This window comes from Simochromis diagramma, unplaced genomic scaffold, assembly GCF_900408965.1.
Source record: "Simochromis diagramma unplaced genomic scaffold, fSimDia1.1 OVJJ01000385.1, whole genome shotgun sequence".
Lineage (NCBI taxonomy): Eukaryota > Metazoa > Chordata > Actinopteri > Cichliformes > Cichlidae > Simochromis > Simochromis diagramma.
The window spans coordinates 675,081-699,548 of record NW_024386751.1 but is presented as its reverse complement, the minus strand read 5'-3'; the positions used below and the strand labels follow the sequence as shown (position 1 = coordinate 699,548).

Sequence of the window (24,468 nt, the reverse complement as noted above, 5' to 3'; positions counted from 1 at the left end):
CCTGTATATATATTTATTTATAGCTTTTATCAGCAGCAGTGAAACTCACAGCTGAACCCTGAGCGTCACATGAAGAACACAGAACGCTGTATGAGCTCAACATTATGATCTATACGAACTGATCAAAGTGTGCTCGTATGATCAGTGATCGTTAGTAATGTCCAGTGTTGGGAAGGTTACTTTTAAAATGTATTCCACTACAGATTACAGATTACATGCCCCAAAATGTATTTTGTAACGTATTCTGTTACGTTACTCGATGAGAGTAACTATTCTGAATACTTTGGATTACTTCATATATTATCAAGCTTTTTACAACTACATGAATGAACTATTGCTGTGTGATTTATTACTATTACTGAAGGTTACTCTCCATACCAACGCCAACTACATGTTTAAACCTTAATATAAATGAGTAACAGTAGGTGGACATTAGGTAAGGCTGCACTTTTTGCAGCGATCTCGTATAGAAAACTATTCCGCACGTATATAAATCAGGTCCGCAGCTCCGAACCGTAGTAAAGGGACCTCTGGCTAATACATCGGGTTCGTGTCGGGCTCGTAGCCAAACACTAGCTTTACTTTGTTGTCTGGGTCAACTTTGCTAGCGAGAGACAGAGAGAGGTGATGAAAGGCTGCTCCAACAGAGCTTATTGTTTCAGAGGAAACACGAACACAGTGTACAGTCGAGTCTTAACAGCTTACTTACAGCTGGGCTACACTGCCCACGAGGCTACATTCTTTTTATGTGTATTTTATGTGGAGTGAATAAATAAAAGTATATTTACAGTGGCCCCTAGAGACAAAGCACATACAAACTCTAAAACGCAACGGAAGTGCTCCAGGATGCTAGGGGCCGTGTTGAGCTTTTGTTACCTAGAGGCTACACAAGCCAGGAAGTACCAGCAATCGGATTGGGTGTGTGGTAGTAACAGGTAAATGAAGTTTTGTTTTTAATTATTTGAATATAAGATAAGATAAGATAACTCTTTATTGTCATTGCACAGTCATACATAGTACAGTAGTACAATGAAATTGGAAAAAACTGTCCTACGTCGGCACTACATATAACACAACACGACACGATATGACACATCACAACGCAACAAACAACACAACACAGTATATTAACTTAGTATAAAAAATAAGAATAAATGTATGTGTATTGCACACTGTTATTATTGCACATTAATTATTATTGCACCTTGTTATAAATATAAATATTATTGTTATTGTTTTAAACAATATATATATATATATATGAGTGTTTGTGTATTAATACAAAAAAAATAGACATATGAATTCGATTGTGTAATTTGAGTGATCTAGTAGCTCTGTTTTGGAAGTTAACACTAGAAATGTGTTTTGGAGTTTGTACGTGCTTCGTCTGTAGGGCCCCCCATAAATATTTATATATAAACATACATAAAGAAAACCATGTTTTTTTACATTACTATTTCCTTTTGTGCATAATTTTATATTGTTGCTGATAATTAATTAATTAATTAAAGCAACAAAACAACCTGAAGAGCCGGTTCTCTAAAAAGAGCCGGAAATCCCATCACTAGTGTCCGCTACGTTGAAACGCTCGGGCCGCTCTGCCCGCCACAGTTTCAAACTGGTCATGTGACTGCATGGCCACATCTGATTGGTAAAAAAGTTACCGGAAACGCCACTGGCCGCATGTTATCTAATGTGTTAAACTAATTATTTTTTTTAAAAAGTAATGAGTCGAATTTTGCAAATGTAGCGGAGTAAAAGTACCGTTTCTGCTTCACAAATGTACTCAAGTAAAAGTAAAAAGTATCGTGCAAAAAAGGTACTTTAAAAGTACATTTTTTTCAAAAACTTACTCAAGTAAATGTAACGGAGTAAATGTAACTCGTTACTACCCACCTCTGCATACAGGGGGCGTCCTGATATAACATGGCAGCCTCATGTTTCCTTCATGTTTTTACCTGCAGCACCGAGGATCTAACACCTGAGCTCAAGGTTTCCCAGCCCAGGGTGGAGTCTGTCTTAGATATGAAGCTAAATAAACACAAGTTATTACAGTTTACAGGAAGCGTAGTGACATGGAATAACTTTAACATCATGCAGTTATCTGTAGAGAAGCGTTTGGCTGATCAGAAGAGTATGAAATGTTTGTGTTAGATTTGTATTGTTGGATTGTCATTTATGCCTAGAAATATGTATTTGTATATGCTTAGAAGTATATAATCGTTTGTCTCATCCTAGGAGGTCTGTAACAACTGTGTAGCATGAAGAGGGGGGTGCGTTCACTCCTCTCCAGAGTGTTCTGGCATAGATCACGCACCTCTCTGGATCATGAGCAAGGTCGTATCTTCTCTTCTGATATATGGTATAGCAAACACACATATATCTGTTTAAGTATAAGTGCCTTTGTTTAGATGAACAGCAGGTTTAGGGAAGTCTTTATGGGGTCACACTCTGACCACACACACACACACACACACACACACTTGCACAACGCACAGACACGGTACTCTTTGTGTGTATGTAGACGTCATATGTTAATGAACCTATGCATATTCATGTAACCTCAATAAAGAGCAGTGTTACGAGGGAGCGGACGAGAGCGACTGGGGTCAAGCGAAGGAACGGCATTTGTCCGGTTCTCTCCCGTGCACGAGAAACACGAAACTTTGCCTGCTCGGTGTTTAATGCTTTTTGCTGTGTAGTTGAATAGTCTTGAACATTCCAGCGAATAGGTTTATGCTACAAACCTCAGTTTGGTGTTCTCGAGTTCTGCAGTCTGATAAAACCGACCTCAGCATCAAATCATTTTACTTGATAAGTCCGGATACTTCTTTCTCCTGTGCTTGAATTTTACTTTTGCAGCAGCATTCATTTCAAAAAGCTTAGCGATAACTGAGTTCCTCTCTTAGCTGTTCATCAAAACTGTCTACCTTAGTAGTTAACTTTTGTATAGCCTCAACAAGAGCAGAGTCGGATCTTTGTCATGGCTCTTAAGCTTCAAGGCAGGAGCTGTGGACTGGATGCTACCTCCGTGTAGTCGTGTTCACATGTGGAAGAGGCTATACCAGGTTTGTCTTCTTTTCTTGGTCGGCATTAGAGCAGGGCGATATGGCCAAAAATATTTATCACGATATATATTTGAAAATTTGCGATAACGATATAACTGACGATATAATTGATGCGAGACAAAATACAACTCCACAACATTACTAGCGCAAAAAGACAACCTTCCATTTATTTTCACTTAAACAAGAAGCTGGTTTTTATGTACATTAAAGCTTTATAAAAATGTAACAGTGCAAATGCAAATTCCTTGCTGAAAGTTTAACCAAAAGGCATTTCCAGTAGAAATGGGCTGACGTATCCTGAGCATAACCATGTATAATATCCACTGAAGTTAAAAAGAGGTGCTTTGCAACATTAAACTGCAGCGTGCAGTACGTATTTTTCGGACCATAAGGTGCACGGGATTATAAGGCACATTAAGCGAAACAAAGCAGTCAGATAAATCAAACTTTATTAAGCTCATTCTTCTTGCTTCCTCCACTTCTGTACCATTGATTCATTAATGTTGAATTCTCTGGCAGCTGCTCTATTTCCATGTTGTTGCAGTATATTAATGACTAACCTCGTATTGTGGATGGATTATCTCAGTTGTTCTCCTGACTGAAGTTTGGTCCGTTTACAGCATCCTGCCATGCAATTGCATTTGTCTCTAACTATCAGGAACTTTAACGTTAACTTTTATAAGTGGAAAAGTGTTAGTGTTCGTCCTCCAGCTTCACTGTTTATGTTATGCTAACATAGCTGTGTCGCTAGCGATCAGGTAGCACATCATTATATACCAGCTAGCCCAACTTCAGTAACCCTACAAACGTCACTGCTGTTTAGTTTCCTGTCTTCATTTATGTTGGACGTGATAGCAGGGCTGTACGTTTGAATTTTTCCAGAAATCTCTCAGTCAGAACATGCTATATCATGCTTAGGTAACTAGCGAAACTAGCGAGCTAACTTCCGCTAGCTTCCTGCTAACTTCTAACTCCGTTAAATGTAATAAATTTTGTTTTCATGGATGCCTGGAAGTTAAACTTCATAGTTACACCTGGTAAAGCAGCAATGCTGATCGTTTTATTAAAGATGAAAGAATTTAGACAGTTTTTAACTCTCAGTGATGCTGCAGTGTTCGTTTGACCTGAACCATACGGAGTTTAGGACCCAGATTACTCCCAGACGTAAGAGCATCTTAGTCCGACAAATACGACAATAACGACGGCCGCTTGCATGTTCTGCAAAAAAATGTGCTTTGTCGTGTATCTGAGGGACAAACACCAAACCAGTTCCACATCACTGAAGTTGCACCATTTTTACAAACCAATTCTGGTTCATCTGTTTCACTCAACAATCGGCCATGTGCGTATGAAAACAAAGGCACTGCGCATGCGCGTTTTACTCATTCTATCGCGATATTTCATTTTCCTATCGTTGCCTAACATTATACCGGTATTACCGTGAACGGTATAATATGGCCCAGCCCTAGTCGGCATGTCAGACTTCTGGTTCTGGGGATGTGTTCAACAAAGGAAAACAACATTCGGGGCGGGTAAAGGTGAGGCGACAAACACACACGTGCCCACCAGCTTACCGCCAACCTGTAACTGTAACACAGAGTATTTCCTGTGCGTACCTGTGTTGTAGTGTGGAGGGACACAGGCTGGTTTGTGTTTGCACTCTGAAGGAAACAAAGTTTCATAGAACACATTTTCTTTGCTTTTGTTTTATTGCAGCTGTTCTAACAGAACTTTTTTCATCGATGACTGTGGGATTCAGGCCGAGTTGTCACAGATCAGAGGAAAACGTCCTCGGCTAGGCCGTGATTCTGGATTGGTCTCAGGTCCTCTCAGTAGTCCTTGCCATCAGTCTGACTTCTTCTTGCTTTTTTTGTGGCCTCCCAGTGGAGGCGCCAACAGTGGCGTGCCATCTTCATCGACCACAGTGGGGCGGGCCTTAAAGCACAGGTAGCAGAAGCAGGCGCCGATGGTAAGTGGAAAGGCGACCAGAAAGCAGCCGAGCAGCGGCGCGTGGCTGAAGACGGGCTGTGTACGAGAAACATACAGTCAGACTGATTAAACAGGAAGCAGGATGATGATGATGATGTGACTTACTGCCAGCGTGACTCTGGTATCATAAACGAGGCGTCGGACTCGTTGAAGGGCGCCGTTTCCTCCGTGACCCTAAGGCAAAGAGCAGACAGATGTTCAGAATCTAGCAGCTGCTTCCTGTCTGGAGGTGAGCCTCACCTGACTCACCTGCACGCTGCCGTTCAGCACGCCGTCCAGGAAGTCCAGCAGGTTCTGCTCCGTTTGCACAGTGCCAGGGGGCAGGAAGTAGCCATCATTGGACAGATTCACCACGATGAATGTGGGCACAATGATCTCACTGTTGAAAACAATGACAAGTCAGAGGCGTCCAATCAGAGGAGTGAAGCTGATGTCAGAGGTGAAAACTCACCCCATCACCAGGCCGCTGATGTAATCAGAGCCGGCCATGAAGCCGAAGTACATCTCCCTGAAGGGGCGGGGTCAGACAAGAGTGGGCGGACAAAGGTAGAGAGGGAATGATATCGGAGTTCGCGCCCTGTTTCCTGTACTTTTCAGAATAAAAGTCTGACCTGCTGTAGATCTCTCTGTGCTCTGCAGCCACACTTTCCAACAGACTCTTGTACCTGAACAGGTGACAGGAGATGCTTCAGAGCACAGTCACAGGTAAATTTTACCCTGAAGATGAGTACTTAGATACTTGGAACTTTTTATTGTCATTGTGCAGTTGCTTGCACAGCACAATTCGAATGCAAGACCACAAAGATGCAAAAGTAAAGAAAACAACATACAAAGGAAAAAAACAATATAAGTAATATAAGTACACTATATTCATGGTGTATGAGTTACAGAAACATTGAGGGGGTGTGTACAAGGTCAATAACATAAAATCATAAATAAATAAGGGTGGAGGGGCTATGGTCACTAAGGATGGGGACAGTAACTGCACAACCGCCAGAATATTGCACAGAGGGAACAGAGAGAGAGCAGATGGGGTTACCTGAGACTTTCTTCACACAGGTGCTTCTCCTCCACCAACGCCAACAGCACCAGCTTACCTGCAGAACAGAGGCGGAGTCACTGCACCTGAGCCAATCAGCAACCAGTGAGTGAAATCCAGGCATTTCAGTGCTTTGTCCCAAACAGACCCGCCTGCTTCCAGTTTCATTATTGTTCAGGTGAACGTCTCCCTGACAGGAAACTCCATGAACAGATGGGTCTGTTTCCAAAGTCAAAGTTGTTCAGTGCTTTGGCTGAAGGTACCTGATGACATCACAGTGCACTCAGGTGTTCTGTGGTACCTGTCTCTCCCATGGCATAAAGAGTGTAGCTGTCGATCTGGGAGAAGTTTGGGAATCGTTCTCTGTTAATCCACAACTTCAGGTCCCCGTCACGTTCCTCTGAAAGACAGTAAGCAGCTTGTTTAAGTCAGGTGAAATGCACACAGCAAATGCATGAATTCCCCATGTCAGTCTGATTTGTAACAGAAGCGTTTTCTCAGAAGAGCTGACAGCAGATACAAACCACAAAGCTCCATGTGCACATGATGGAGTTACTAACCACATCAACCACACAAGATGTGAGACATCTTATTTCAAAGGATTCCTCGGTCTGCTTTTACTGCCACAACTTCCAATGACTGTGATCAGTTCAAAGTTCAAGCCTGGATCCTTTTAGCCTAGTTTAACCTGACTTCCATGATGGATCTCATTGTCACACACCTGCACTTCTTCCTGCTGACATTACTCCTCCTACAGATTCTCCCTATTATCAGTCAGTGTCCTTCAACTGGGTGCACAGTGAGATTCAGCACTGACACAGCTCTGCTACGCTGGTGATGCTCAGCTGTATTTCTGTTAAACCTGAGTGAACACTTTAATGGATCTTCAGACTTCTTCGTTCCCAGTCCTGGTAAACTGAGCTTCTTGTTTGTGGTCCTGATAGCTTCTCTAAGGAGGTTATATTGGTTCCCTCATCAACAATATTAAATATTGGTGTCATTTTATCTACCCCCCCCCCCAAAAAAAAAAAAAAAAAAAAACCCACTCCGCTGTCACCCAGTAACATAGAGCTATTAGTACAAACTAACGTGCATCTCTGCCCATATTCACCTGGTCCAGAACTCAGCAGGCAGGACTGACTAAACAATTCTTGTTTCCCTTTGCTGTCTTCATTTTAAAATTGCATTGTTTTTATAGTTAATATTTACAGTTCAGAGCTAAAGTGTGTGCAGGACCATGTATGTTTTATTGTGTGAAGTATGTCTGTGAAGGTTCTCAGTCATCCAGGTCATTGTAGTCTAAGGAGCTTGGAAAGAAAAGCATCTGGACTTCTTTGAGTTGCTTGAAGACGTTTCACCTCTCACCCTGGCTGATTGTGACCTACACCCGCTTTCACACCTCTGCTCATGTGATTAGGTAGAGGATCATCAGGGGGTCCTTTTGTCCCTCTTTGGGGGGAAACTCCCACTGGGTTTAAATCTGGGACTCTCCACCATTTGACCTTAGAACTGAAGAAGCTTCTTGGATGAGAGGTGAAACATCTTCAAGCAACTCAAAGAAGTCCAGACGCTTTTCTTTCCAAGCTCCTTAGACTTTATTGTGTGAAGTTACTGTGCGAAGCATTTTGTAGCTGTACATCACGATTTTCAATTTTTTTTTTGTACAAACAAGTTTTGGTGGCTGAAGACATTTGTGCAGAGCTGTAACTTTTTTGCTGTTATTTAATATTCCACGAGAAAGAGTTCTGTTGGCCCGTTCATCAAAATTAACTCACCGCTGTAGGTGAAGTAAGTCCCATCTTTAAATACCACCACAGCAGGCAGAGTGGACAGAGACACCGCCTGAAATAAAGACAGATTATCTACAGACTTGGACGCAGATTATCTACAGACAAAGACACAGATTATCTACAGACTCGGACGCAGATTATCTACAGACTCGGACGCAGATTATCTACAGACTCGGACGCAGATTATCTACAGACAAAGATTATCTACAGACAAAGATTATCTACAGACTCGGACGCAGATTATCTACAGATAAAGACACAGATTATTAGAGTTAGTTTTGAGAGATCTCGCAAAAGTTCATTGTAATTTTTTTTTCTCCCATGTCCCTTGCGGGGCTCCGTATTATCTACAGACTTGGACGCAGACATGTTCCTCCGGGGTGGGAATGATGAGTATAAACGTGTCTTTTTAAAGGAACACACTGACGTTCCAGGAAAATATTACACCTGCTGCTGGATGTCCACCACATTTTGAAACCTTGTGGACATCGGGGGGGATTTTTAAAGTGTTTTAAAAAGTTTTGTCTCAGCATGTGGATAAGGTCAGCTCTATCAGGTGATGGACACGTTTGACCAACAGACGACAGAGTTTTCTGACCTTCGGTAGGACGTCTCTGCTGGTTGAGAAGAAGTAAGTGTGGACAATCAGCTGCTCAGCGACTGACGTGTAGTTTCCCTGAAACACACCACAGGTCAGGTGTGTGTGTGTGTGTGTGTGTGTGTGTGTGTGTGTGTGTGTGTGTGTGTGTGTGTGTGTGTGTGTGTGTGTGTGTGTGTGTGTGTGTACCTTTAGCGGTGACGTGGCTCCTACATAAACAAACATGACATCATGGCGGCTCATGGCGTGCTGGAAGAGCTGCACACTACTAAGTGATCGAACCAGCGGCCTGAGCAATAAGACAGATTCCCAATGTGATATCATTGTGACATCACCGCCATGTTAAACATCATTTTCCCTTTTTTTGTGTTGGCTGTCTAAACTCACCCAGCAATCCGATTAGCAAAGTCCATTATTCCATCTTTGGTTCTCACGCCTGAATAATTATATTTTATATTCTTCTTTAACCTGGAAACAGGAAACAGCTGGTTAAAGATCTGCAGCATGCCTGCATCACTGTCACACCTGTCACACCTGACCATGGTGTATCTCTGCCTGTTATACCACCTGACTGAGGTGCATCTGATGGTGTAAAATGAAACACCTTGTGGTGTTTGGAGCTGCGGTTTCAGTCAGTGGATCTGATGTGTGTGTGACGTCACAGTGAGGACTTACATAAGGATGGCTGGATACGTTCTGACGCGAAACTCTTTGGCCAAACCTTCAGACAGAGAGAACACATCTGACCTGTGGGCTTTTATTTTGACAGTCACTGACAACAATTTGCTGGTAAATCAGTGCTTTAATTTTTACAGTGACTGACCGGTGTTGGCAGTTGCATCTGATTTGCCGACGTGGACCGGAGAGCCGAGACTCCTATATTCTGATCCAATCTGATGCCAAACCGGATCCAGTTGTTTACAGAACGTACACCAGGGGGCGTAAAACTGCAGCGAGACACGACAGGGGCAGACGACACTCAGAAACACTCAAGAAGTACTCAGAAGATACACAATTGCATGACAAGTACTCTGAAATGAACCGCAATACAGTCTCAGAGGATGTTACTAATGTCCAATATCAGATTTCTCTCTGCTTTCAAAGCAAAATCGCTCTGCTCTGATTGGACCCGACTGTGATGCAGGTGGAACGTCACCTGTGTTTTTCGTGCTTTTATCAAACAGGGTCAGTGCGGACGTGCTCTTTATCACGTGGAGTACCGCTCGGCTCCATCCTCAGACCTGTTCAGCTTGCATCTGTTTCCCCTCAGTTACTTAATCTGCAGGTATGCTCAGGTGGCCTCAGATTTCTACTTTCTTTGAACTGAACTTGGATTAAGTCTTTGTTCTTGATCCTAATCATATTTTTTTTACCCTGGGCAAACAATTACCAATCTGTACAACCTCTTAATCAGTGATCATTGATCACCCCCCCGAGACCATGCAGTGCTTTTCGTGTTCTTGGTTCTTCTTGTTCGGTTGCGTTTTAACACTGCTGCATTCTGTGAAGCACGACATTTAGAAAGCTGCTGCAGACACGTAGTGTTTAGTATTATTATTAATAAGTACAAAAAACATAAGTACACACAGTACACAGAGTAAACTCATCTGTACCTTGATGAGCCAGATTTCATCGTCTCCTTTTGTCTCCATGAAGCTGAAAAGACGATCAATCAGCCTGATTAGTGATTACTGATCATTGACCTAAAGTCAGTTAAATTCAACATTCAGTTTGAACTCACGAATCATCGAGCTCCTCCACGAACGCCGCCGCAGACGCAAACAGCAGCACTGACCATACACACACACACACACACACACACACACACACAAAGGTCCATTAACTTAGTCTCCAGGCCATTTGACCCCGATCCCACTGATCATGCTCTGATACTTCAGGCCTTCGTTCACCTGATACATTGAGTCACATGACTCCATCAGACGTGGAGTATGAATACCTCCAATTAAAACTTTCAGATTAAAAGTTTAATCTCACAAACATCAATCTGTGATCAGATGATTTGGGGCCAGCTCAGGGGGAAGCTGATTTTTAAAAATGGACTCTGTATGTGTTATTGTAGGGTCTACCTTACAATATAAAGCACCTTGAGGCGACTGCTGTTATGATTTGGAGCTATATAGATAAATAAAATTGAATTGATTTCAGCTGAAACCAGAAACAGATTCAGACTGTTTTCAGATTAACAGCTCAGTAATCTGACTGTAATCCATCTGTAGGTTCTCGAGTCTCGAGCTGCCCTTTCCTCACACTCTGAAGCTACGATAAAGAGGAAGAAAGTTTGGACGTACCTGAGAGCAGGACTGTGGTCCTCCTGTCCGGCATAATGGCTGAAACTGGATTAACAGCACAGAACTAATCTGCTATCTGCTAACACAGAACACACTGCTAATCTGTAAGATTAGCAGGCTGCATTCAATCCACTCAAACTTTATTCACAGCTGCTTCACATCAACAACAAATGCACAGCTGACATTAAAGCTGCGGGAGGCCAGGGGAGACCAGCAGGGGGCACCACTGCACCAGAGGGAGACAGGAAAGAAGGACAGAAGAGGAAAGAGATTTGGAGAAAAGGAAGTGATGAAGAAGAAAGGAGGGGAAAATGGACAAGCAGTTCAATGTTTTCTGCTCTACTGATCTATCTATCTATCTATCTATAGATACATAGATAGATCTAGGCTCAAACAGAGCTCTGAGGCGTCTGTGAGGTGGAGGTGGGGAGCAGGTGGGCTGCACTAATGACAGTCACACAGATTTAAACCACACAGAGTGGAGGCTAATTGGCTCAAAGAAGGTGGGCAAGAAGATGATTGGACTACAGTGATTTGAATGCAACTATCTGCTGATATTTTTGTTTTTGTGGTGCAGCATGAACGTCAAATGAAAATAACATGTTCTTAATGTTCTGACTCAAGATCCCATGTTAAAGAGTTTCTACATGCTTTACAGTACTGTGAAATTAATTTATATAGCATCCACAAATTGTCACTAGTTGATTCTTTACCAGTGTGTGCTTAATAATGAGACTTTACAGGGCGGCTTTCATTTTTTATTTTTGCATATAATTTGGAGCATTACACATCCTGGTTCATTTGAAGGTAAAAAAACCAACAATCCGGCTTTTTTAACATTTCAGGGTTTGATCTTTAGAAGCTTTGGAGATGTTGATGCTCAAACACTGCTGCAGATTTAAAATTTCAATCACGCCTCACACATCATCATGTTTCTGTGGTAAAAAAAAAAACAAAAAACCTGAAGAAATTTAGCTTGAACTGAACTTTACTGACAAATTAATCAGGAAACCGAATCGATCACATCACAGGAAAATCAATCAATATTCACATGAAGCTCAAGTTTCCAATCAGCTGCGTAACCGTGAGTAACACAGTGATGTCATCACCATCAAAGGCCTGCATCACTCCCTGATCTCATTTCGTCTCTCCATCTGATCAAAACCTTTGACCAGTAAGAGCAGAACCACGAGAGCAGCATCACAGAGGAAGTTTGGCCTCGAGCACGGCGCCGTCAGATGAACTGGCGTCTGTGTGGCCCACGTGCTGCCTCGGTGTGGCGGAGTCCAAGGGGTTAGCGGTGACCTCTGAGAACGCCTGCCTCTCTGATCTTCTGCTCGAGCCGTCGGCATCGCTCTCCATCCAGCACGACTTGCTGTCAGACACTGAGGATAGGCAGTTCTGAGCCTGGTGGCCATTGGTCCTGACGCCAGCATTAAGTCGACCTTTTGGCGAGCTGGTAAAAGTGGTACAGCGAGACGAAGTGGCGCTTGAGCTGAAAGAGGAGCGCAGGTCCTTCTCCTGCAGCCGTAGCACGCTGCGAAGAAAAGGGACATAGTGACCAATGGCAGCGCGGTACTTTGGGTGTGTGATGGCATAGATAATGGGGTTGTGGATGGCAGAGGCTTTGGCGATGACAGCTGGCACCGAGTTCATGTATGGAGTCAGCAGGTGTGCGTAGCCGGCGGTGGCGGTGAGAGCAACCACAGAGTATGGCGACCAGGAAACGATGAAAAGCAGGATTACTCCCAGAGCCACCTTAGCCATTCGCCACTCGCTGCGCAGACGCTCATATGCCTTGTTGACCTCGCCACAGTTCAGCTGCTCTATCTCCCGCCCCGCCTGCTGCACTGCCCGGAAAATGGCAAAGTAGCACGCAGCAATGACAGCGAGCGGGATGAAGAAGACGAAGGAGAACAGCAGGAGGGTGTAAGTGCGTACAGCAGCTGTAAAGCTCATGTAGTCCCAGCTGCAGGATGTCTGCAGGCCTTCAGGGACGTAGGCGCTCCACCCAAAGAACGGCGGCAGACTCCAGCCCAGAGAGTACAGCCACACAACTGCCACCACCACCAACACTCTCTGATGACTCACCCCACCCAGCATCGCCAGAGGACGCGTGATAGCCAGGCAACGGTCCACCGCAATTGCCGTCAGCGTTATCATGGAGGTGATGCCAAAGAGAGCACCGCAGAAGGCGTACAGCTCACATACCAGCTCCCCAAACACCCAGCGGCGATGCAGGCTGGCCACAAAGAAGACCGGAGACTGTGTCAAGGACATCAGGAAGTCGGCGGCCGCCAAGTTAACCACTAGCAGGTTGCTGGGCGACCTCAGCGTCCGACTGCGACAGAACACGTAGATGACCAGAGAGTTTCCCAGCATGCCTGTTACCCCTACCAACAGGATGACTGAGCCAATGATGTAGTGGGCGTGGTCAGGGACATCCACGGTAGGAAACAGGTGAGACTGGACGTGAGCACTCTGTGTAGGGGCGTGGTCAGGCAGGTGGAGCAGTTTAGACACCCTAACCTGGTGATGGTGCTCAGTGCAGTTTCCTCCCAGAGGGCACAGAGCTGACTTCCTGCTCGAGTGGATGTGACTCATTGCGATGGCAGCCGGATGCCGGCAGGACGTCCGTGTGGCGTTAACAGGATTTCCGTCGGATGATGCTGAACGCTAACCGGATCGGTTGGATGTGGGCTCGAGCTCTCTTAGTTGGCTCTGCGTGCCGGCTCGGTCAGGCTGCGGCTCTTTATGTTGGCCTGATCGATGGATGGCGGCGCATTATCGAGTTGACCGATCCATTAACTCTCTGACTCGGAGAAGAAGTAAACATCTGGATCAGATATGACCTGATTGCTGCAGGTTAATGTGGGCCGTTTCTGAGGTTAATGAGCTTTTAGTGAAAACACAGTCAGATGTTCGTTTATAGGTCACAGTGTTTCCTGTCCAAATCCTAGAAATGAGCCAAATCATTAAGTCATGCCATTAGTCAAGGACAGAGGGAAAACGAATGGTTTTGTTTTTCAGCGTTCAGAGCTCAGAGGTCAGTTTGTTCTTCCACTGAAATGGCTCAAAGACACAACCATGAAGAGGAGAGATCTGTGCAGTGTCACAGCGAGACGTCATAATCTCAGTATCTCAGTACATTTTATTTGTGGGCGCCCTACTAAACCCAACCGTACCAAGCATAAAACACAAGTAGTAAAAACCAGCATTGGACAACAATACTGGAGTCAATGTCAGAGAGGGTGAGCCAGTTTAAACAGATGGGACTCTTCCCCATAGTGGTGAGACGGGCAGAGGGAACAATCGGGTGAACGGCAGACGAAGACCCACGAGAACGAGAGGGAACGGCAACGTGGAGTGACTCACACAAGCAGGGATTGCCCAGGTTAGGGATACGTATAACAGCATTATTCTGAAGCAGAAAGTGGAACGACACCTGAGGAGAGGGCAGGTTGGAGGAGCTGTCACTATCAATGGAAAACCTGTGGGATTTGGTTAGAGTGGAAGCTGTGCTGACAAACTTTAGTTTTATTACTACAGAGTTTGAGAAAATAGGAGGAGAGCCATGATTTAACCTCCATGAGGCAGTCACAGAGGGGGATGGGTGGAAGGCTGAAACTGGGTTTGGAGGAAATATACAGCTGAGTGTCATCTGAGTAAAACCGGCAGACACAGGAAGTGAACTTTCAATAATGGAGGAGCAGTCCCAGTACCGAGGAAAGAGTCAATAATGGTGGTAATAAGAGGGACCAGTGAGGTAAGAATAGAAAAATCCTTTAATTGTCACACAAGCGGAAACGCTCCTTCGTGCATCGAGGATGCAGCAGTCTGTCACTGAAGCAGCTCTGCAGCAACATCTACATGCATGGGCTGGGAGACTCTGTCCATCAGAGATGTTATTTTGGCCAGAGTCCTTCTGTCTCCCACCACCCGCACTGGGTCCAGGGTGCATCCCAGAACAGAGCCGGCCTTCCTGATGAGTTATCCAACCTCTTCCTCTCAGCAGCCGATAAACCGCTGCTCCAACATACCACACTGTAAAAAATGACAGATGCCGCCACAGAGTCATAGAAGGTCTTTAAAAGCGCTCTCTGGACTCCAAATGACCTCAGCCGCCTCAGCAGGTGGAGCCTGCTCTGACCCTTCCTGTAAAGAGCATCAGTGTTGTGGCTCCAGTCCAGTTTATTATTCAGGTGAACACCCAGGTACATATAAGAGTCCACTATCTCAATGTCCACTCCCTGGATGTTCACCGCTGTCAGTGTGGTGGGTCTGCGTCTCCAGAAGTCCACCACCAAGAAAAGCTTAGACTAGGACAGTGGGAAGAGGGTCCCTGGGTAGATGATTTAGACTCTTGAATCATTACTGATACATCTGATACTGAGGGGAGAGTGAAACGTGAACATTAGTAAATGGTAAACAAAGACTACAGATCCTGCAGAGCTAAGCTGCAGGTGGATACAGAGCTACAAAGGATACAAGAGAGGGTTAGGTTAGAGAAGGAAAAGAGTGTGGAGATGCAGGAATATTGTTAAACAAAGGAACTTTGGGTTACATGCACAAGAATAGAATAAACCACAATAGTATTTAGATTTGGCCGAGGCAGTACAGTTCTTATGAAACAGAATGTGATTATTAAACATTTCTTTCTTAAAGAGGAATTTTGGTTGGCGCCCCTTAGATTTGAGAAACCCAACACGTTCTGTCAATGGAAAATTGTATTTAGTAGTCAGTATAATCTTTTAGTGATATAAGTTTGCATATGGTAGAGTACTGCATGTAGTTATTTGTATTAGGAAATGTTTAACCAATCAATTGTGTAGTGACAGGATGTGTGATTTTTAGCAGGCTTGGTTCACCCCCACATCCTGGGAGCATGAGAGGTCGTACCTTGTTTTATTGTTTTATGGTAGGATTAACGTAGCTACGTCTGTTCTAGTCTAAGTGCTTTAACTGCTGGACTTCCTCACCGTGCCATCTAGGGTGGGGGAGACTACCCTCTTTGTGACCAAGGATGTACCTTTTGTGCCTTCATGTTATATGACCCTTTGATCAGCAGAAAACACACACACACACACACACACACACACACACACACACACACACACACACACACACACACACACACACACCACTGAAGTATAAATAAAGACCAGGGCAAAGCCCAGAGCGAGTCTCTCAGTCTGGAGGCTGCCCTTGCTAGCAAGAAGTTCTGTGTGTTTCTCTTCTCTGAGTCTTTACTGAAGAAGTGTTTTAGAATATTTTCCCTAACACGTTCTCACTCCCTAAGCGTAATATTTTACACTCGGTGACAAATTGTCAACATTTTACGCTCTCAGTTACCCAACACGTTCCTAAATGACAACATCGGAAAAAGGAGAACACATGAGAACCCTTTGGACTCAATCTACACATGTTCGTTCATTTTCCTAAAATCGCTTTGGAAAACACTATTTTACGCAATTTATCTGCTGGTTAGGGTTATGGATAAGGTTAGGTTTAGGGCTGGAATACATGGCTGGAACATCTATTACCGTGGGACCAAAAATAATACAAAAAAATAAAAAAAATGATTACAAATTTTTTTAAAAACATTTTTTAATAAGAGAAGTCAGTGAAACAATTTGATTGAAAAACAAGAAGACACCATAGAAAGAAACACATTTGTGAAAAGCTCCTCATTTATGTCTCTAAAATATAGACTTAAGCCGGATGTTTAGAAAGCTTCTCTTTTTTCCTGACAAAATAAATAAATGAATAAATAAATATAACCCAGGTGAAAAAAAGCGACAGTGCAAATTCTCTGTAACCAATCACAGAGCCCCTTACATCTGACCACCTGGATACTTCGCAGTTTTTTTTAAGGACCAGAAGACTCACAGAAATGCTATATGTGTTAGCTAATCCGAGAGTTAGCTACAAGCTGCTGAAATATGGGACTGTTCATTTACAGTTACTGTACATGTATATACCATTACCTCTGCCACACAGCATTTTCAGTAATCTGTATTTATTTACTCTACTTTTTTAATAAAAATATATTTTCTTTATTCAATCTCTGTCTTCCTTCCCCCTCCCCAACCGGTCGCAGCAGATGGCCCCGCCCCTCCCTGAGCCTGGTTCTGCTGGAGGTTTCTTCCTGTTAAAAGGGAGTTTTTCCTTCCCACTGTCGCCAAAGTGCTCATGGGGGTCATATGATTGTTGGGTTTTTCTCTCTATGTATTATTGTAGGGTCTACCTTACGATATAAAGCGCCTTGAGGCGACTGTTGTTGTGATTTGGTGCTGTATAAATAAAACTGAATTGAATTGATTTCGTTTATCTTATGTGCAGTTTTGACCTGCAGAATTTCGCTGCTGGAAGTGAAACTTGAAACAAAGCTAATGTGTGAGCTAACAGGAAATGTAGATGAGGAGTGGAATCTGTTTTTAAATTGTATTTGAAAAAAGATTTTGCTAAAACATGTTTTATTGCACACATTACTGAAGCACAAAGTCTGATGCTCGTTGTCCGTCCCCCTGACGTGTGCTCAGAGTTACGTTTTTGGTTCCTGATTAATCAGAACCTGTTCAGTTCTGGCTAATTTTGAGCACTGAGTCCAGGTAAGCAGCAGGTGAGACGTCAGCTGCTTCACTCACGTTTGTCAATTATTTCCAATGAAAATAGTATTCTAGTATTCACTGATTAATAATCATCTGACTGTCACAGCCTTATGTGCTCACTGAGGCCTTTCCAAAGTTAAAAAGTGTTTAAGGCCTTCATATTTTCAAAGTAAAGGTCTGAGAGTGAATAAATAAGAACAGAAATTATTTTTTCTAAGCTTTTATTTTCATTAAAAAAGTCCACAAATAAAACTTTGTGCCGAGCCCCGTCACACCAGCTCATGTTCAGAACGCTGGGAGGGGGCGTGGTGTCTGCGGACATGTCTCAGCAGCAGCTGGCGGTCCGGGCTCGAGTAGTCGCACTGTTGACATGGGAACGCCTCACCAGTGTGATGGCGGCGAGCATGGAGATCCAAACTCTTCTTCTGGATGCTGTTGAGAAAAACAAAAACAACGCGGTCCAATTCTAGGGCTGCAGCTACCGACTGCTTTAGTAATCTATAAGTTTTTCCACAGATTAATCAGATCACACATCAATACTGATCAATAATAAATCCTGACACAGGTGTTTCAGGACGAACTGCTCATTGGTTTCCAAACTGCAAACAACATCCGTGAAAACACAGATAAACCCTTTGATTTATGAGTCACATTCAATTAAATTTTCTATTATTCGAAATACTCAAGCAGCAGAGTTTGTGGGAGCACAAGTGTGCGCCAGGTGTGCGCCAGGTGTGTTACCTGCTGTAGTCACAGTGCTGACACCTGTACGGTTTCTCCTGGCTGTGAGTCCTGTAGTGTCGGAGCAGAGAGCTGCGATCGATGGACGCATACGGACACTCTGCACACCTGTACGGCTTCTCACCTGAGATCACACACGGGACGCACAACGTCACCTGACAGTCACATGACAAGTGCTCTCAGCTTTCTGTGTGTTACCTGTGTGAGTCCTCAGGTGTGTGTGTGTGTGTGTTACCTGTGTGAGTCCTCAGGTGTGTGTGTGTGTGTTACCGGTGTGAGTCTTCAGGTGTGTGTGTGTGTGTGTGTTACCGGTGTGAGTCCTCAGGTGTGTGTGTGTGTTACCGGTGTGAGTCCTCAGGTGTGCATGTGTGTTACCGGTGTGAGTCTTCAGGTGTGTGTGTGTGTGTGTGCGTGTGTGTTACCTGTGTGAGTCCTCAGGTGTGTGTGTGTGTGTTACCGGTGTGAGTCCTCAGGTGTGTGAGTGTGTGTGTGTGTGTGTGCGTGTGTGTTACCTGTGTGAGTCCTCAGTGTGTGTGTGTTACCTGTGTGAGTCTTCAGTTGTGTGTGTGTGTTACCTGTGTGAGTCTTCAGGTGTGTGTGTGTGTGTGTGTGTTACCTGTGTGAGTCCTCAGGTGTTGCAGCAGTGAGGCCTTCAGCCGGCTGCTGTAGGAGCAGTGAGGACAGGTGAACGGTTTCTCTCCCCCATGAACGCCCAGGTGACGCCTCAGAGTCAGTTTAGAGGAGAACTTCCTGCTGAGAAGAAATGCCATGACATCACCAGGTCACGTGACTGTGCAGTGAGGGATTATGGGTAATGTGGTTACCTGTGGCACAGCGAGCAGCTGAAGCCCGTCTGCTTCCCGCTCTCTGCTGTCAGCTGCTCGCCGTCTCCGTTCGTCCTCCTTGTGGTTTTCCTCGTGGTCTCCATGGTGACCGGCCGTGATGCGGCCCGAGCTCTGCTGGCCTGCCTGAAAACAAACACGCACACAGGCTGTGTTCCGATTGGCTGACAGACATTCAAACTGGTTTTTAATCATTTCAGATTCTCTGTAAAAATCCATTCAGTGTTATGCTGACGACATCCAGCTTTACCTGTCCACCAACCCCAACTCTGCTCACCCTCCACCCTCCACCACCCTCTTAGCTGAACTTAGTTCATGGTTTTCCTCCCACTTTCTTAAAGTCAACAGCAACAACTCAGAGCTTCTCCCGGTCGGCTCCAAATTATGGCTATCCAGAGCTAACTGTTTTTCTGTTACTATCAAGAACTCATCAGTTTCTACCTCTCCCTCTGTGAAAAGTTTGGCTGTCATTCTTGACAGTGCACTATCCTTTAACTCTCACTCGCTCAGCATATTTCCAACTCCGCCCCTTCTTCACTCCACATGCGCCTGCTATCCTCGTCCACGGTCTCGTTACCTGTCGGATCGACTACTGTAACTCGCTCTTACACAAAAATCCATCAACAAGCTTGAGCGTGTCCAGAACGCTGCTGCCCGCATTATTACTAGGACTCACCACTCACCACTATCCTGAAGCAGCTTCACTGGCCGGCGGTTAAACTTCGCATTAATTTTAAAATACTCCTCTGTACATTTAAGGCAATTCATTCTCTCCGCCCACCATACCTCTCTGGTTCGGTACAGATCTCCATCCCATCCTGGTGCCTCAGATCCTCCTCTTCCTGTTCCTTCCTCTCGTCTTGTTTCTATGGGGGACTTTTAGTCGCTCTGCCCCTCCACTTTGGAATTCCCTCCCCCTCCGACCTCAGAAACATCACCTCATTTCCCTTTTTTTAAAGTCCACCTTCTAAACCCACCTGTCCAAGACAGCCTACTGTAGAGAACCTCTCCATGCTCTTAAACTTTCTTTTATTATCATGTTTATTTCCTGGTTTTATGCCTCTTTTATTTGCTGTACAGTGTCCCTTTTAAATAAAATGTATTATTATTATTATTATTACTATTGTTATTATTACCTGTCAAGAAGCTCCGCCTCCTTCCGCTTTGCACGTCCAATCAGCTGGCTCCTCCATCCATCTGCAGAAAACTGATCAGTGTTAGTGTTCTTATTGATTACTGATCGATGGTACAGAGCTGGGCACTCACTGTGTTTCCGTGGTTTTTCAGGAGCGCTTCTCAGCGTGCTGTTTTCGAACTTCCTGTGACAGACCGCCACCGCGGTTTTCTTCTTCTTCTCTTCCCGCTCCCTCCTCCTTTTCCTCCTCTGGCTACAGCGGCTCCTCCAGTGATGCTCCACCTCCTCCCAACTGTCGGCCATCCAGTTGCAGCGCACGCAGCCAAAACCGCCGCTGGCACGGTGTGACCTGACATGGACATCAAGCAGCCGCCGCGACGGCAGTTTTAATGGGCAGAGCAGACACAGCAGGCTGGGGGGCGGAGCCTTCGCTTTGTTGTTGGCACTGCTGTCATGTGGTTGCGTGAGATGTGTGGACGGTGAGGAAGAAGGAAGAGGAGGAGCTCTGACTGCAGAGATCCGACACAGCCCAAGGGTCATCAGGTGGGCGGACTGCGCCAACTCCTCCTGGGAGGCGGGGGTGTCGGCCAGAGAGGATAAAGTGCTCCCCTTCAGAGTGAAGATGGAGGAGTCCTCCTCCTGCTCCTCTTCCTCTTCCTCAAAGAGTGTGGTGACCTGCATACAAACCACAAGATTAAGGTGTGGCTACCAGGTGTAAGGACACCTTCAGAATAAAATAAGATAAATAAATCAAAAAATAAATACATTTCAACTTAATTTGAAAAGCTAAATCATAAATAACCGTCTGACTATGAACTTCATATTGTTTCACCTTTTAAAATAAAAGCTCAAAATCATTCTATTCTCTGTGTGTGTGTGTGTGTGTGTGAGGTTATCACCTCACAGGTGTGGGCCACCTGCAGCCCGCCCTCACTGCTGATGTCACAGGTAGCCGGGCTCAGGTTGTCCAGCATGTTGTAGAGCAGGAAGTCCTCATCTTCGTCACTCTGCTTTAGCTGATACGGTGACGCTCCCTGCTGGAGCCCCGCCTCTGCCCCGTCCAGATAGGCGTTGGGGCGGTGCGTGAGCAGCAGGTGGCTGTTAATGGAGGCTTTGATGCCACAGGTGAACTGACAGAGCTTACAGCGATAAAGCTCCACCAGGAAGGACTCCACTAGCCCCGCCCCCACGCCCTCCACCTCAGCACAGTACAGGCTGGAGCTCACATCTCCGCCCCCCAACTGCAGGGTCACAGGGCTGATGTCACGGTACCGCTGCTTCACCCACGACATCGCTATGACATCACCATGACATCACGGTGTGAGGTCCGTCCTTTGGCCCTGCTGGGACACAGTCAGTGTAAATAGGATTTATCTCAAAAAACCGCCTGAATTCAAACACTGACCAATCAGAGCGCAGCAGAACCGAACATCCGTCCAGATATCAGCAGCAGTCTTCGTTATTCTACTTTATAACACAGTCCCAGTACTCGGACTACTCTGAGTACTTAGAGTACCAACTCCTTTGCTTGATGACGAAACGTACGTTAAGCGGAATGATTGGCTGATCTAGGGCAGCGCGTTAGCCGTCCGCTTTAGCTAGGCTCGCGCGGGAAGTGCAAAGACGCGGAGAAGGCTAGCAGGCTAACGGCTAACAGTGTTTCAGAGCAGGAACGAATCGATACGTCACTAATAGATCAATAAATGAGCTCCCAGGTGAGACTGCGGAGCATCTCACTAAAACTCACCTGCTCCCTTTTTGTTTACATCCGCTACTATTTCTTCTTCTACGGCTTATTCGGCTCCTCGGAGCCCGCCGGCCGCTCTGCTGCCCCCAGAGGAGGCTTTAAAACCGACAGCACAGAGCTCAGGCGAGAGCACGAACCAAACCGGCTCCGTTTTCAGGATTACACAAAGTCTGTCGGACGTCACACTGTTCAGATTATCAGATTACATAAGATTAACTTCAATTCACTCTTTCACAATAAAAGCTCCAAATGTTTTGTTTGTTTTAGTTTAAATCTGGCTTTTAAGTCCAGCATGTATCTTTATAACATTTATTTGTTTTTATGTCAGATGATGCTGGGGGGGGGGTGTCACATGTCTCTATGGTAACCATATGCGTTAACAGCATAAGAGAAATGAGGAGAAAATCAGGTCACGTGACCTGGCTGTTTTTTCCTGTCTAACAGGAAGTGTTTGACAGACGTCAGTGAAACAGGAATCAGCCGCATAGCGTGACAGCAAGTTCACACTGTGCAGTGTTGCATGACAAGCTGTGACCGCACACTCACAGACACATACACACGTGTTTGCCCACGTTGGTGGTCCTCAGAGCGCTTCACTCTCTGTTACATAATCAAGAAGGTTTATCCATAAACAACAGGGATGTCTTAAAGACATAAAGACCTGGATGGCCGCTAACTTTCTGCTTCTTAATTCAGATCAAACTGAGGTTATTGTACTCGGCCCTGAAAAGCTTAGAAATATGGTCTCTAAGCAGATTCTTACTCTGGATGGCATTACCTTGGCCTCCAGTAACACTGTGAGGAACCTTGGAGTCATTTTTGACCAGGACATGTCCTTCAATGCACATATTAAACAAATATGTGCAACATTGCTAAAGTCAGAAATATCCTGTCTCAGAGTGATGCTGAAAAACTAGTTCATGCATTTATTACTTCCAGGCTGGACGACTGTGATTCATTATTATCAGGAAGTCCTAAAAACTCCCTGAAAAGCCTTCAGCTAATCCAAAATGCTGCAGCAAGAGTCCTGACAGGGACTAGAAAGAGAGAGCAGATTTCTCCTGTTTTGGCTTCCTGTTAAATCCAGAATTCAAAATCCTGCTCCTCACATACAAGGTCTTAAATAATCAGGCCCCATCTTATCTTATTGACCTTGTAGTACCATATCACCCTATTAGAGCACTTCACTCTCGCTCTGCAGGCCTACTTGTTGTTCCTAGAGTATTTAAAAGTAGAATGGGAGGCAGAGCCTTCAGTTTTCAGGCCCCTCTTCTGTGGAACCAGCTTCCAGTTTGGATTCAGGAGACAGACACTATCTCTACTTTTAAGATCAGGCTTCAAACTTTCCTTTTTGCTAAAGCATATAGTTAGGGCTGGACCAGGTGACCCTGAATCCTCCCTTAGTTGTGCTCCAATAGACGTAGGCTGCCAGGGGATTCCCAGTGAATCAGGCTCAGTCCCTCCCTAATCCTGGTTCTGTTTTGGAGGGAGTTCTTCTGCCTCACTGATTGCGGAGGGGGTGGTGTGGATGTTGGGGTCATCTCTCTGTACTGGGGGTTGTTACCTGTCAGTATGAAGCACGTGTTGTGCACAGGTGACATGACGTGAACTGTGTCCCGGTTTTGTGCTTTCACAGGCTGAAGGTGTGCAGGAGCCCTTTAAGGTAATGTGCTCACAAGTCACGGAAACTGCTGCCAGTCTGTGTTTGTCACCTTAAACAGGAAGTAGAGATAAGCAGAGAAGAACAACATGTTCAGTGTGTGTGACCACAGATACCTCAGTACTACTACCACTCCAGCTGGTACAACACTTCTCACTGCAGACGTGAGGCACCGTGTCGGCCCGGAGCGAGGGGGGGAGGGGGGCGTTTAGGTCAGAGCGAGACAGTCGTGGTTTGTCTCTGATATTAGGGAATGTTTGTTGTCATGGATACAGTGGTCGGCAGGCAGTGAGAGTGATGTTTGAAACAGGAAACGATTTGAATGTGTGTAGTTTTGGTTCAGCGTGGCAGGATGATTCATACAAAGCCCAACAAATCTGACCCCCCCCCCCAACACTTACACTCATTCTGGGAAGAAGTGTGCCCCCCTCCAGGTGCACAGACCCAGGGCCGAATGTCATCATTTCTTCAGTGTGTTTAGCTTTAGCTTTGTGAGTTTGTTGTTTTTAAATATTTGTTTGGGCGGCTTTATTTTGAAGGCTACAGTGAAGAGTGACAGGAAAGCAGAGGGACGAGATGCGGCAAAGGGCCGCGGGTTGGATTCAAACCCAGGCCGGCCGCTCTCAGCCATGCGGCCACCTGCGAATGTTGTCTTTGATTGCTCAGGTAGAAAGTTGTACAAGCCAAACTGCACCCAGATCAGTTTCACACCCTGGCGGATCTGTGAGTATAACCTGCAGCAGCTTCGTGTCTGTGACACAGAGCAGCAGAAACCTGAGGAAATGTCACCAACTGCATTCTGGGTAACCTCTCAGGCTTCACCATGTGAGCCCGGGCGAGTCCCGGTGTGTGACGCTGCTTCTGTTTTCAGTTCTTAGGAGCTCCCGGGTTCAGCCAGCTGATTTTCCCCGACTTCCTCTTTGTGGTGTCCGAGCTTCT

General features: G+C 45.2%; 3 protein-coding genes across 9 annotated transcripts; all 3 read right to left on the bottom strand.

Annotated features, from left to right (window-relative positions):
• Positions 1 to 4,758: 4,758 nt before the first annotated feature.
• LOC120728074 (protein disulfide-isomerase TMX3-like) lies at positions 4,759 to 10,948 on the bottom strand. 2 transcript variants are annotated; one of them, XM_040022770.1, is made up of 16 exons: positions 10,794 to 10,945; positions 10,226 to 10,274; positions 10,098 to 10,140; positions 9,308 to 9,431; positions 9,160 to 9,205; positions 8,872 to 8,952; positions 8,674 to 8,773; positions 8,485 to 8,562; positions 7,872 to 7,938; positions 6,398 to 6,496; positions 6,097 to 6,154; positions 5,669 to 5,722; positions 5,509 to 5,565; positions 5,307 to 5,436; positions 5,163 to 5,231; positions 4,759 to 5,093 (listed from the first exon to the last, which is right to left on the bottom strand). In XM_040022770.1, exons 1-16 carry the CDS (start codon positions 10,825 to 10,827, stop codon positions 4,914 to 4,916), a joined length of 1,269 nt encoding a protein of 422 aa, XP_039878704.1. In that variant the 5' UTR covers positions 10,828 to 10,945; the 3' UTR covers positions 4,759 to 4,913. The 2 variants fall into 2 exon arrangements, with proteins under 2 accessions (XP_039878704.1, XP_039878713.1); XM_040022779.1 differs by lacking the exon at positions 8,485 to 8,562 and having other exon boundaries at positions 10,794 to 10,948.
• Positions 10,949 to 11,543: 595 nt separating this feature from the next.
• Positions 11,544 to 13,916, bottom strand: opn4.1 (opsin 4.1). The gene has a single exon (XM_040022628.1). It carries the CDS (start codon positions 13,395 to 13,397, stop codon positions 11,994 to 11,996), a length of 1,404 nt encoding a protein of 467 aa, XP_039878562.1. The 5' UTR covers positions 13,398 to 13,916; the 3' UTR covers positions 11,544 to 11,993.
• A 3,692-nt stretch (positions 13,917 to 17,608) lies between these two features.
• Positions 17,609 to 24,454, bottom strand: si:dkey-154p10.3 (zinc finger protein Xfin). Of its 6 annotated transcripts, none has more exons than XM_040022572.1 (8): positions 24,443 to 24,454; positions 21,022 to 21,465; positions 20,254 to 20,797; positions 20,124 to 20,184; positions 18,970 to 19,113; positions 18,762 to 18,898; positions 18,146 to 18,269; positions 17,609 to 17,836 (listed from the first exon to the last, which is right to left on the bottom strand). In XM_040022572.1, the coding sequence occupies exons 2-8, from the start codon at positions 21,412 to 21,414 to the stop codon at positions 17,674 to 17,676; spliced, it is 1,566 nt and encodes a 521-aa protein (XP_039878506.1). In that variant the 5' UTR covers positions 21,415 to 21,465; positions 24,443 to 24,454; the 3' UTR covers positions 17,609 to 17,673. The 6 variants fall into 6 exon arrangements, with proteins under 6 accessions (XP_039878506.1, XP_039878498.1, XP_039878513.1 ...); XM_040022564.1 differs by lacking the exon at positions 24,443 to 24,454 and adding an exon at positions 21,870 to 22,170; XM_040022579.1 differs by lacking the exon at positions 24,443 to 24,454 and adding an exon at positions 21,870 to 22,170 and having other exon boundaries at positions 21,022 to 21,462.
• Positions 24,455 to 24,468: the final 14 nt, after the last annotated feature.

Excerpts from the sequence above, each read along its gene's own strand:
- LOC120728074 (XM_040022770.1), bottom strand. The coding sequence starts at position 10,827 with ATGCCGGACAGGAGGACCACAGTCCTGCTCTCAG. Across the intron at positions 8,774-8,871 it reads TTTGCTAATCGGATTGCTGG|GCCGCTGGTTCGATCACTTA; the intron begins GTGAGTTTAGAC and ends CTTATTGCTCAG. Across the intron at positions 7,939-8,484 it reads GCAGAGACGTCCTACCGAAG|GCGGTGTCTCTGTCCACTCT; the intron begins GTCAGAAAACTC and ends TCTTTATTTCAG.
- opn4.1 (XM_040022628.1), bottom strand. The coding sequence starts at position 13,397 with ATGAGTCACATCCACTCGAGCAGGAAGTCAGCTCTGTGCCCTCTGGGA.
- si:dkey-154p10.3 (XM_040022572.1), bottom strand. The coding sequence starts at position 21,414 with ATGTCGTGGGTGAAGCAGCGGTACCGTGACATCAGCCCTGTGACCCTG. Across the intron at positions 20,185-20,253 it reads TGAAAAACCACGGAAACACA|ATGGATGGAGGAGCCAGCTG; the intron begins GTGAGTGCCCAG and ends AGTTTTCTGCAG. Across the intron at positions 18,270-18,761 it reads ACACCTGAGGACTCACACAG|GTGAGAAGCCGTACAGGTGT; the intron begins GTAACACACACA and ends GTGTGATCTCAG.